Consider the following 12,117-nt stretch of genomic DNA (forward strand, 5'->3'; position numbering starts at 1 on the left):
GCGTGAGACTTCGGCCCGGAGCGTCGGTTTTGAGTTTCTGGAGCCCCGGCGGATAGGTGAGGACCTGGCAGGGCTGGCGGCCCGGTTTCGTTCACGCGGTCACCCTCACCCCGCCGGGCCGCGTGCTCACGTGCCCACGTGCCCCTGAACGAGGAAAACCCAAGCAAAACTCCTTTAGAGCAGACTCCGGGCAGACAGACCTGGGTTTGAATCCCACCTCTGCAGTTTCCTCGCTGTGTGACTTGGGGCAGGTGCTTTGAGCCTGGGCTTCCTCATAGGAAAACGGAGGGGACACCCACCTCCCAGTGTTACAGAGAGGAGTCATTGCGATCAAAAAATGCCACGAAAGCACTCAATAAAATGGAAACTGATTTTTAGGTGGGGGAAGGACCAGAAATCCTTGAATTATCTGCATTTCCTCTCTAAAAGCTACTTGGAGTGTAGCCCCTCCTGTTTCATACACCGGGAAGCAAACCAGGCCTTTTCACGTCTGTCCCGCTCTCTGAAGACGCGTGCTGGGGGCTCTCCGAAGCTACCCCCCCACGCTGTTAAGCAGGCCTGGCATCCAATTCTCTGCTTTGAGGGCAGTGACCACATACTTCACCCCCATCTTGAGCTCCAGGATCACCTTCTCATCACCTGTTGCACATTTTTACTTTGATGAGCAACCATTTCCATAAATTTCAATACTTCTATGACCTACTCATCATCTTCCCCTCCAGCCAATGAGACTTGAAACCTTAGCCTTGGTTTCCAACTCCCTCCCCCTGGTCCTCTTATGTCACCAATTCTGCTTTTTCCACCAAAATCTTTCTCAAATTTACCTCTTCATTTCTTTCTGTCTGCATTACTGTTTCTCCATATTAATTGCTCTCTTCTCTTCTCCACGGGCCTGGCTGCTAGGCTAAATTTCAGAAGACACCACTTTCAGTATGACATCCCTTCAGTGGCTCTCTACTGTTTGGCAGATCACAGGTGAAATGCCTTTGCATGGCATTCAAGGCTGTCCACTCTGGCTCTAACTGCCTTTCCAGAGACTTCTTCTGCACTCCCTTAATAACCCCCCAGTCCAGCTGAAGTCAGCTCCTTAGCGTTGTCCCCTCTTTGGAGCATCACCTCCTCTTCCTCATAACCACATCCACCACTGGAAGGTCTTCCCTTAACATATATCAAGCTCAAGTCCTTCCCACACCTTCTCGAGTCTACGTTCCTTCCTTTTAAAGCCGAGTTTTTTAAAAAAATTAATTATTTTTGGCTGCATTGGGTCTTCGTTGCTGCGCGCGGGCTTTTTTCTAGTTGCGGTGCACGGGCTCTAGGCGCACGGGCTTCAGCAGTTGCGGCGCGCGGGCTCTAGAGCGCAGGCTCAGTAGTTGTGGCGCACGGGCTTAGTTGCTCCGTGGCATGTGGGATCTTCCCGGACCAGGGCTTGAACCCGTGTCTCCTGCATTGACAGGCGGATTCTTAACCACTGCACCACCAGGGAAGCCCAAAGCCCAATTTTAAAAAGAGTAGCCTAGGGACTTCCCTGGTGGCGCAGTGGTTAAGAATCTGCCTGTCAATGCAGGAGACACGGGTTCGAGCCCTGGTCCGGGAAGATCCCACATGCCACGGAGCAACTAAGCCCGTGCGCCACAACTACTGAGCCTGCGCTCTAGAGCCCGCGCGCCGGAACTACTGAGCCTGCGCTCTAGAGCCCGCGTGCCGCAACTACTGAAGCCCGTGTGCCTAGAGCCCGTGCTCCGCAACGAGAAGCCACCACAATGAGAAGCCCGTGCACCGCAACGAAGAGTAGCCCCCACTCTCCGCAACTAGAGAAAGCCTGCACGCACGCAGCAATGAAGACCCAACCCAGCCCCCCCCCCCCAAAAAAAGAGTAGTCTACACTCACAACCTGAATTTCCATAACATCCTCATTCCCCACCTCACTACCACTGGATTCAGCTCCCTCCACTCTACTGAAACTGCTTCACCATGAAGACTTTTTGGTCCTTAACTGACATGTCAGCATTGGATACTACACAGTAGTTGAAAGCCGGCAGCCTAAGGCTGATTTGATCTTGCCTGGTCTGTGCACAAAAGGGAATAGAACTAGGATGGGAAGGTAACAAGCAGCTTAGCATCATTATCTTACACCTGGCCTTCATGCATTATGCTATCTGCCTGGTTGCTAAAGGCTTTTGAGTTTGCTACAGTGTAATTACCAGAGCTTCTCAGACCACTTTTTGCCCTAGGCTGTGTGATAATAATGAACAGAACATGGGCTTTGGAGTCAAGACAGATGTGGGTTTGAATCCTTGCCTGCCTCTAACCAGCTGTGTGAATTTGGACAAATTACCTAACCTCTCTGAGCCTTAATTCTCTCATGGTAAAATGAGGGTAATAATGCAAATATGGTGAGGGGGGGCCAATAGGTAAAGGTGGCTTTAAAGATTAAATGAGTTAACGTGCCCAACGCAGCACTTAAAACAATGCCTTTCCCGAAGGGCCTGTTCCACGAATGTGTGAATGTGTTCCTTTTCTTGCCTTCTTTCCACTAGCCCCCTTACATGTCGGAACCTGGCCCTCCACACAACATCTCTCTTTTTTTAAAAATAAATTCATTCATTCATTCATTCATTCATTCATTCATTTATTTATTTATTTCTGGCTGCATTGGGTCTTCGTTGCTGCGCAGGGGCTTTTCTCTAGTTGCGGCGAGCGGGGGCTACTCTTCATTGTGGTGCGTGGGCCTCTCATTGCAGTGGCCTCTCCTGTTGCGGAGCACAGGCTCTAGGAGCACGGGCTTCAGTAGTCGTGGCATGCACGCTCAGTAGTTGCGGCGCACGGGCTTAGCCGCTCCGCTGCATGTGGGATCTTCCCAGACCAGGGATCGAACCCGTGTCCCCTGCATTGGCAGGTGGATTCTTAACCACTGCGCCGCCAGGGAAGTCCCCAATATCTCTTAAGTAGCTGTGTATACTCGAGTCCTGCCCCATAAAAGGCCTTCCCTCTTGCTCCTGGAGGTGGTATCTGAGCAGCTCATCTTCAGTTCTGACCCTCTCATCTCACTTCTGATTCCACAAGATCCCAGGCCCTCTGTTCCACCCTCACTTCCCCTTCCCCTTAACCTCCGCTGCTCCTCCTGACTCAGGCTATGCCCTCAGAGATCATTCTTCCCATCCGGACATGGTCCTTTCTTCTTTGTTCACATTCCCTCCCTGGGCAATTTCACTCACACCCATGGCTTGGGTCACTTTAAACATAACTCCCAAACCTGTCTCCAGCTGCTCTTTGGACATCACTTTAACACACCTTCCTTCCTTTCCGGCTTTCCTCAATGGCAGGGGTATTGGTGTTCAGATTGAGAATCTGATAAAAGCTACAAGTCCTGTCCCTAAAACTGCACACGTACAAAACATTGCTTATAAATTCTGGCTTCCCTTCTCACTCAGAATGAAGTCTAAGGTCTTCCCCACAGTGATATGGACTGAATATTTGTCCTTCCCGAATTCAAATGTTGAAGCCCTAACCCTCATGTGATGGTATTTGGGGGTCTTTAGGAGATTATGAGAATTAGGTCGCGAGGGTAGAGCCCTCATCATGGGATTAATGCCCTTATAAGAGGAAGAGGTTCACTCTCTCTCCCCATCCCTCCCTCCTTCCACATGTGAGGACATAGTCAGGAGGCAGCCATCTGCAAGCCAGGAAGATTCCTCATCAGAAACCAAATAGACCAGCACCTTGATCTTGGAATTCCTAGCCTCCAGAACTGTGAGAAAATAAATTTGTTGTTTAAGCCACTCGGTTTATGGTATTTTATTTATTTATTTATTTGACTGCACCGTATCTTAGTTGTGGCACACTGGATCTTTTAGTTGTGGCATGCGGGCTCCTAGTTGCAGCATGCAGGATCTAGTTCCCTGACCAGGGATTGAACCCAGGCCCCCTGCATGGGGAGTGCAGAGTCTTAACCACTGGGCCACCAGGGAAGTCCCAGTTTATGGTATTTTAAAATGGCAGCCTGAACAGACTAATACACCCCACAAGCTCCATATTACCTGGTTTCTGCTTGCTTCTCGGACCTCCTACTCTTCTCTTTGCTCACTCAGCTTTAGACACACTGTCCTCTTTGGGTTCTTCAAACATGCTAAGCATACTCAGGCTTCAAGGCCTTGGCACTTAACTTGGTGTAAGTGGGTGGGCTTTGTGGGGAAGGGCTTATCCATGACACCCCAGAATTTATAAGCAATGTTATATACATGTGCAGTTTTAGGGACAGGACCTGTAGCTTTTACCAGATTCTCAATCTGAACACCAAAACCCCTGCCCCCCAATCAATCAATTGCTCTATCTCTCCTCTCCCCCTCCCATCCACCTCCACACTTGTGCTGCTTAACTATCAAACAGCCTTGTTGCCATCATCACGCCTTTGGTTTTCAAACTGTAACCGTCTCCCCTCTCCGTAGAGGACCGTGTAGTCTCCTCAGCCAGCATATGAAACCTCTCACATCCCAGCTTCAGCTTACCCGTCAGGCTGTACGTCCAGTTCTGCTGCTCTCTGAATGCAGCATGCACCTGTACACTTCTTTGCCCCTGCACCTGCAATTCCTTCTGCCCGGGATGCCCTCGCTCCCCATTTCTGCCCGGTGAACTTCCACTCATCCTATACGGCCCCATCTAGAAGGCAGTTCCTACGCTGGCCTCCTCACGCAGCAGCCAGCCAGCCACGCTTCCCTGTGCTGCTGTGTCCTCAGTCTTGCCTCCACTGAACGGCCCCTGGAGGACAGGGGGTTGTTTCTGTGAGTGTGTGTGAGGTGTGTTATGAGAATGCGTCCCGTGGCGTGTGAGGGCAGGGACTCTGCCTCAGATACTCCCGGGACCCCAGAGTTGCATGATGGAATGAATTCTTCCTCGTCCTCAGGCCACTAAGAGCCCCACCTTCTCTACTGTTATTCTTTAAGGCAGCAAGACATAATTTTAACATTTATTGGTTTTCTCTGATTGCCTCTGGTCCAGTTTTGGAAGGGCTCTCTGGGTTCTTCTGGCCTTGTTTCCGGGCTGCTGCAGCTGCAGCTTTTAAGGCCCTTTTTTGCTTCTTCAGCTTTTGAGCCTCTTGGAAAACCTGGGGATGAGAGAGGGCAGGAAAAAACTTTGTAACGCTATGCAAAACCTCTGACTTCGAGCACCTGGGGTGGGAAATGACTCCCTCAGATGGTGGCCCTAGCCTTTCTCTATGGGCTTCGTGCCCTGGGAGCCACCTCAAAGCCTCGGGGCCAGCTCCACGCATTGCTCAGGAACAGACGACCCCTCCTTTCTGCTCTCCCCACCACGGTCCTGGAGTGGGGCCAACCAAAGCAGCAGTTTCGACTCGTACCCGAATGCACAGAGCCTTCTTGGTCACCCAGCGGCGGTGGGGTTTTCGGGAGTACAGAGGGGGAAAGGTGTACTCAATCCCCAGCTCCCTGCATGTCTTCTCAAAGACAGCATAGTTGGTCTTGCGGAGGTTTTTGAGCATCTTTTTCCTCTGGTCAATGCTCATCAGCAGACAGCGCTTGTGGGCTTTGTCCTGTACGAGAGTTGGTATTACTTTGAGTATTATGTAAGTAAGTGGTGTGCCGCTTCACAGTAACAAAGGATGTTCATTTTACCCTGGCAATGAAACTTCCCCACAATCTTAGGCAAATATTAGTGCAACTCTGAGGGAGGTAGTGTTACTGTTATTCCCATTTTACAGATGGGAAAATAAGGGCTCAAAGCTGTTAACTGATTCATCAAAGGTTCTAGAACTGCTGGGTCGGGACCGTGTGTTAGGTCAGGTCTTGAATCCAGGTCTAGTGGTCTGACTCCACATCTCACGCTCTTTCCCCTGTACCACCCACTCAGCCTCTGCACAGCTCAGCAAACTGTCAGCTGGGGTGGAGAGGAGGGAAGGCTTAGGAAAACCCCTGCCCTCAGCCAGGCACTGCTCCCTCAGTGGGGCTGGCACTCCATACCCCAACTCTGATCTCCAAGGAACAGCTCAACTAGCTTCAGGGAACACTGAGGTGCTAGGGGTGGAGCTGGGCCAGTCTGCGTTCACAACCGTGTGTTTATTAAAAATACCAGCAATTGCCTACTTATAGCAGCTCTGTGTCCGACACTGTGCTGAGATCCAGCAGAATGGTTAGGAGTGTGGGCCCTGGAGCAAGATCACCAAGTTTCCAGTCCTAGCACATCATTTCCTAGTGGGGTGCCTGTGCCTGGGGGGATAACTTAATTACGCCAGCCTAGCTCATTCTTCTGTACAATGGGATACAAAGCCAAGTATAAGGGTTAAATGAACTGATGCATGTAAAGCATTTAGCGTGAGGCCTGAATACTTTATACGCGTCATGTTGGCTGCCATTACTTCATACAGTCCTTGCAATCCTGTCGGCGGGTACTAGTATGATCCCCATTTGACAGACAGGAGAATTGAGGCTTGGACATGTAACTTCCCCAGGGCCACACAGCCAGTTAAGTGGCAGTGGCAGAGCTGGGATTTGAACTTGGGGCAATCTGACTCCATGCACGCATTCAACAACTATTTATTGAGCGCCCACTGTGTGCCACACGCTGTGCCCTTGCTCTGAAGTTTGTGTTCTTGACCATTGGTGACACTCAGCACTGCCCTGTAAGGCTCCCATTTCACCCCTGGAGGTGGGAGGGAAGTGTGTTTCCCACCGCAGCTGAGGGGTGGGTGCTCTGCTGCTCTAGCCACCTGGCTTCTCAAGCTGTTTCTCTGGACCCAGAGGCCATCAGTGCTCAAGCTCCTCTCCCCCAGCTAGCTGTGAGTGAGGCCCAAGGGTTACCTTTCGATGTTTCTGCATGTGTTCTTCATAACTGTGGATCTTGACAGTCAAGGCAACAACTGAAACCACAAACCACAGAGGATGAGAGCCGGGCACAGAGGAAGGAAGAGCCAGACTTTGGTTATGTTTTAAGACCTCAAGGAAGGGCTTCCCTGGTGGCACAGTGGTTGAGAATCCGCCTGCCAATGCAGGGGACACGGGTTCGAGCCCTGGTCCGGGAAGATCCCACATGCCGCGGACCAACTAAGCCCAAGCGCCACAACTACTGAGCCTGTCTGCCACAACTACTGAAGCCCGCGTGCCTAGAACCCGTGCTCTGCAAGAGGGAAGCCACCACAATGAGAAGCCCGCGCACCGCAGCGAAGAGTAGCCCCCACTCACCACAACCAGAGAAAAGCCCACGCGCAGCAACGAAGACCCAACACAGCCAAGAATAAAATAAATAAATTTAAAAAAAAAGAAGACCTCAAGGAATAACAATCGCCAAAGCTCTTGTACACCTCTCTATCACTCCCAGAGCACTCTGAACTTCAAGATCTCAAAAGACTTTGGATTAGCTTTCCTTTAGAAAGCAAAGCATAACGAAGGGAAGTTCCTTAATCTTATAAAGGTATCATCCCCAAACCCCAAATCCCAAATTAGCATTCTTTTTTTTTTTTTAAGAAATTCACGTTCTTTTATTTATTTATTTATGACTGTGTTGAGTCTTCGTTTCTGTGCGAGGGCTTTCTCTAGTTGCGGCAAGTGGGGACCACTCTTCATCGCGGTGCGCGGGCCTCTCACCATCGCGGCCTCTCTTGTTGCGGAGCACAGGCTCCAGACGCGCAGGCTCAGTAATTGTGGCTCACGGGCCCAGTTGCTCCGTGGCATGTGGGATCTTCCCAGACCAGGGCTCGAACCCGTGTCCCCTGCATTGGCAGGCAGATTCTCAACCACTGCGCCACCAGGGAAGCCCCCAAATTAGCATTCTTTTTTTTTTTTTTTTTCTAACATTATTTATTTATTTATTTATTTTTGTCTGCATTGGGTCTTCGTTGCTGCACGCGGGCTTTCTCTAGTTGCAGAGAGTGGGGGCTACTCTTCGCTGCGGTGCACGGGCTTCTCATTGTGGTGGCTTCTCTTGTTGCGGAGCACGGGCTCTAGGCGTGCGGGCTCAGTAGTTGTGGCTCACGGTCTCTAGAGCGCAGGCTCAGTAGCTGTGGTGCACAGTCCTAGTTGCTCCGCAGCATGTGGGATCTTCCCGGATCAGGGCTCGAACCCGTGTCCCCTGCATTGGCAGGCGGATTCTCAACCACTGAGCCACCAGGGAAGCCCCCAAATTAGCATTCTTAATGGTAAAACTTCAGAGCATTCCTGTTAAATTCAGGAATTAGTCTGGGATGGCTGCTATCATGGTTTATGATTCAATACTGCCCTGGAGGTCCTCACCAATGCAATAATTTAAGATCCCAAAACTGTCAAGGGTCTCCTCCTTGCCTCTTCCCTTCCAGCTGCCATCCTTATCTCTGTGTTTTCATTAATGAGTTTTCCGAATTATCAGCTCCCACCCATCTCCTAAAGCCCCAGAATATCCTTCTGTCAGCTACCCTCCTGTTTAACTCAAACCTATATTGCAAAGGCAAAAGCAGAAGGTGGCCCCAAGGGAGAGGCTGTCACTACAGCAGGCCCTTACCGTACACACACTGAGCTCTGGGAGCACTGTAGAGAGTGCAGTGGCAACGCTGGCCCTGACCCCATGCCCTTTCACACCACCTTAACTGCAGAGTGGAGACAGAGACAAGCTCTGGTTCCTGAGGAGCTTGGCCTGAGCTCATACAGAGGTACGAGGCAGGACCTGGGCGCTGACTACAGCATCATGGATAGAGTCCAGTTTTCACTGTCCTTGGTCCTTCCCGTCTCTCCCTTTACCAAGCCACATCTAATACCCGCGTATCTGCAGGTGAGGGGCCTGGATCAAGTACCAGCTAGCAGACTCCCCTGCACCCCCACTCCCCAAGGGCCCCCCGACCAACTTCGAGCCTCCAGGGAGCCGGTGTCCTTAGGGTTTTCCACGACCTTGTTCATCAACTGCTCTTTCTTGATTTTTAGCTTCTCTTTCTGTTGAAGAGAGAGACCGAGAATCTGTGAGGTCTGCCACCCTGTAAGAACTAGCCCTCATACCTCCAGGGCCAGGGCCACAGTCGTAGCAACTAGGCCACAAGGCTCAGGGCGTGACTTTACTCTGCTCCTCAGGGTATGGTCTCTGGCCAACCACACGGCTGTTCACATCTAGGTGAGCCCAAGGCCAATGCCACTGACAGGAGAATGTTGGATGAATGTCCCCAAACCGTGCTCACTCATTCAGGCATTAGATCTTTATCGAGTACCAACTGTTTGTCAGGTGCTAAGGGTACAATGGGAAACAAGACTGTCCTGGCCTTGGAGGTGCTCAGTCTGGGGGTATTGACAAGTGGATATAGAATGAGAGTGGGATAAGTGCTGTGACTTGAGAAGCATGGGCTGGGAGATGTTACCAGGGTAGGAGGGAGTCTCAGAGGAGAGGACTGAGAGAGGCCAAGGCTTGGCAAAGGCCACTCACCTGGTTGGCCATTTCCAAAGATAAGATTTTTTTCACGACATCATCAACCCTGTGGAAAAACCACAGCAATGAGAGACAGGTGTCGGCGGGGGTGGTGGGTGGGAAGAAGGAAGGGGAGCAATGCTGTTTTCATTTTAGTCTGAAAAGCAAGGATGAGTGAAAATTCCTTTTACAACATGAGTCTCTCTGGAAGTGGGGTGCCACTTCCCAGGGATTCAAAGTCAGCACGGATCTGATTTGCTGGGCTGAGAACATGGAATGATGTGATAACTACAGAAAATTGGGGCTGTCAGCTCAAGTGTTTCAGGCTTGTCACAGGGACAGCAAAAAGAGGATTTCCATTTTAGCTGGAATATGGTTCTATCTGTCTTGAGACACTTCAGTTCTACAATCATTGTTTCTTTCTCATGTCACACTGCACAGTGGGAGGGACTGGAGGGGCTGCCCAGCTCCCACTGCACAGGACAGGGGCTGAGCAGAGGATCCTGGTTTTGGTATCTTTCAGCCCTGGATTCAAACTCCAGCTCTGCTCCTTAGGAGCTGTATGACACTGGGCAGTCTGATAATCTACAAAATGGGGACACTATTTCTTCCCTCACAGGATCAAGAGATGAAAGATTTCTACAAACACCCGTGAGGCATGGTGCCTCCTTGGTATCTCATGGTAGAGGGTCTTCACCCAGAGCACAAAAACGGCAAGCAGGTGTGCTCCATCTGCCCCTGCTGCCCACTCATCCTCACCATGCCTGGGCTTCTAGAGTTCTCTGCCCTGTTCCATATTCAAGCTGCAGATATATCAGGCATCTACCTCGAAGGCCCCTCCTTGCCAATCCTCCCAGGGCCCCCTGCCTCATCAAGGAGATTTCTTCCTGCTTACTTCTCAATTCCAGGGATGTCCTGGTAGTCCTTGAGCAGCATAGAAGGCAGCGGGTCATCTTCATGGCTGGGCTGGACTGTCAAGTGGAGGGATGGAAAACACCCAGAGTCAACTCTCACTGCCCATCCTCCCGGACTTGGCTCTTCTCACCAACTTTGTCAGAGACATCCAGGCTCTCAAGCAAGGCACTGGGTAACCCCGGGCTCAGTTTCTCCTCTGCAAATCCTGTGGGCATCTGCCTTGATATTTCATGCTGGGAGTAGGTGGCCTTTCCCAAGACCCTGTACTGTGCCTGCACTTCTCACACACCTGTCTGGCTCTACAGTTATCAGACGTCCCGCTAGGATGGGTGCTCCTGTGGACGGACTGAGGTTGACTCCCTGTGAATCCCCCACGTCTGGTCTGTGGCCCAGCACAGAACAGACACCCAACTAATGCTCGCTGGCTGACTGCATGAATGAAATAAGGGGCTTGAGGAGGGACCCTGAACTTTAAGATGCCTGAATTGTAGACACCAAATAGAGATCACAGGAAACCCTCAGCCTTGGTGTGTGCTTGCAGGTGAGGGAGAGCCATGGGAGAGATCAATTTGTCTTCTCCAGTCAGCCCCTGCTCTGCCACTATGCAAATAGTACTAACTAAATAATACTAATATTTAGTAAGAGATCTGAACAGCTATGCAGACTGCCTGGGAATAGGAAACCAGACCCTCCCCCTCGGAAGGGCGGACACGAAGCGCTATATCCCACCCTCCACCTCCCCTCCTCTTGCCCTTCATGCAGCCTCCAGGCCCACGGCTTTGTCATAAGGTGGACGTGGGCTTCTTCGCAGGACCTCCGGCCCACCCCTGTCCCCCGCACCCCCCTCCCCCCCAGTGGCTCCACGTAGACACCTCTGTCCCCTTGGCCACCCCAAGCCTTCCAGGCAATCTAATCTCTCTTCCGCCCCAAATCCCACCCAAGAGCCCCTACCTGGTTTCTGGGTGGCATATCCGCGGGCGGCCCGAAGGATGAGACCTACACAAAAAAGAGGGGGCTGAGGACATTCTCCTTCAACAGTCCAGCCTCGATTCTCGTCTACGGCCCTCGCGTTGCCCTTCTTCCAAGGTCTCGGCCCCTCTGCGAGAACCACAGTCCCATTTCTTCCGCACCCCGAATACCCCATGCCTCTCCCACCGCGCCTTACTTCTTCCCCACTCACCACTCTTTCTCCTGCCGCTACACGCCGCCCCCCTCCCCCCTAACCTCTTCCCGCGTATCCTCTATCTCCGCCGAACCCCACTTCCCTACTTCCGCTGTGCGGCTTCTCAGCTCCTCACCTCCAGGACGTGAGGGAAGGTCCCGCTGGACGGAGAGAAGCTTGGCGCACCCTCCGCCCGGCAGCCCGAGGACTGGGGCCTGGGTCACTGCCTGGGTCCGAATCGAACTCAGCGCCCTCCACGCCGCCCTCAGCATGCTGGCTTCTGACCCCCAAGGGACCCGCCCCACGGCCGCCGTCGCCTTCGCGGTACGGCCTTGGTTATACGGGCGCCGCCATGTTGGCTCAGGCTCGACCAATCGAGTGCAGTTGCGAGACCGGAGCAGATGAGGACCGAGATGATGGATTGGCAGGCGGGACTCAGTGATGACGCGAAGTTGGGTCGAGGGGAGAGGTCTGGTTAGCAGTAGCGCGAGACTGAGGGAGCTTGGTCGTTGCCTGACATCGTTAGTGGCGTGCGGTGCTGTATAAACTCTAAGATGCCACGTTTTCTTGAGCATGCCTCCCGCCCTTAATCCTACTCCATGTTCCTGACCTTGGGCCCCGATTATCTTGGGGGCTTCCCTGGGGCCTGTCGTGTCTTCTTCCCCCAACCT

At 52.1% G+C, this 12,117-nt stretch overlaps 1 protein-coding gene across 2 annotated transcripts; it reads right to left on the reverse strand.

The window, feature by feature from the left end:
- Positions 1 to 4,951: 4,951 nt before the first annotated feature.
- Positions 4,952 to 11,810, reverse strand: MRPS15 (mitochondrial ribosomal protein S15). Of its 2 annotated transcripts, none has more exons than XM_068539541.1 (8): positions 11,583 to 11,810; positions 11,236 to 11,280; positions 10,265 to 10,340; positions 9,388 to 9,436; positions 8,822 to 8,906; positions 6,810 to 6,868; positions 5,354 to 5,545; positions 4,952 to 5,101 (listed from the first exon to the last, which is right to left on the reverse strand). In XM_068539541.1, the coding sequence occupies exons 1-8, from the start codon at positions 11,716 to 11,718 to the stop codon at positions 4,964 to 4,966; spliced, it is 780 nt and encodes a 259-aa protein (XP_068395642.1). In that variant the 5' UTR covers positions 11,719 to 11,810; the 3' UTR covers positions 4,952 to 4,963. The 2 variants fall into 2 exon arrangements, with proteins under 2 accessions (XP_068395642.1, XP_068395641.1); XM_068539540.1 differs by having other exon boundaries at positions 11,236 to 11,382.
- Positions 11,811 to 12,117: the final 307 nt, after the last annotated feature.

The sequence above is a fragment of the Eschrichtius robustus genome, chromosome 3, assembly GCF_028021215.1.
Source record: "Eschrichtius robustus isolate mEscRob2 chromosome 3, mEscRob2.pri, whole genome shotgun sequence".
NCBI classification, from domain to species: Eukaryota; Metazoa; Chordata; class Mammalia; order Artiodactyla; family Eschrichtiidae; genus Eschrichtius; species Eschrichtius robustus.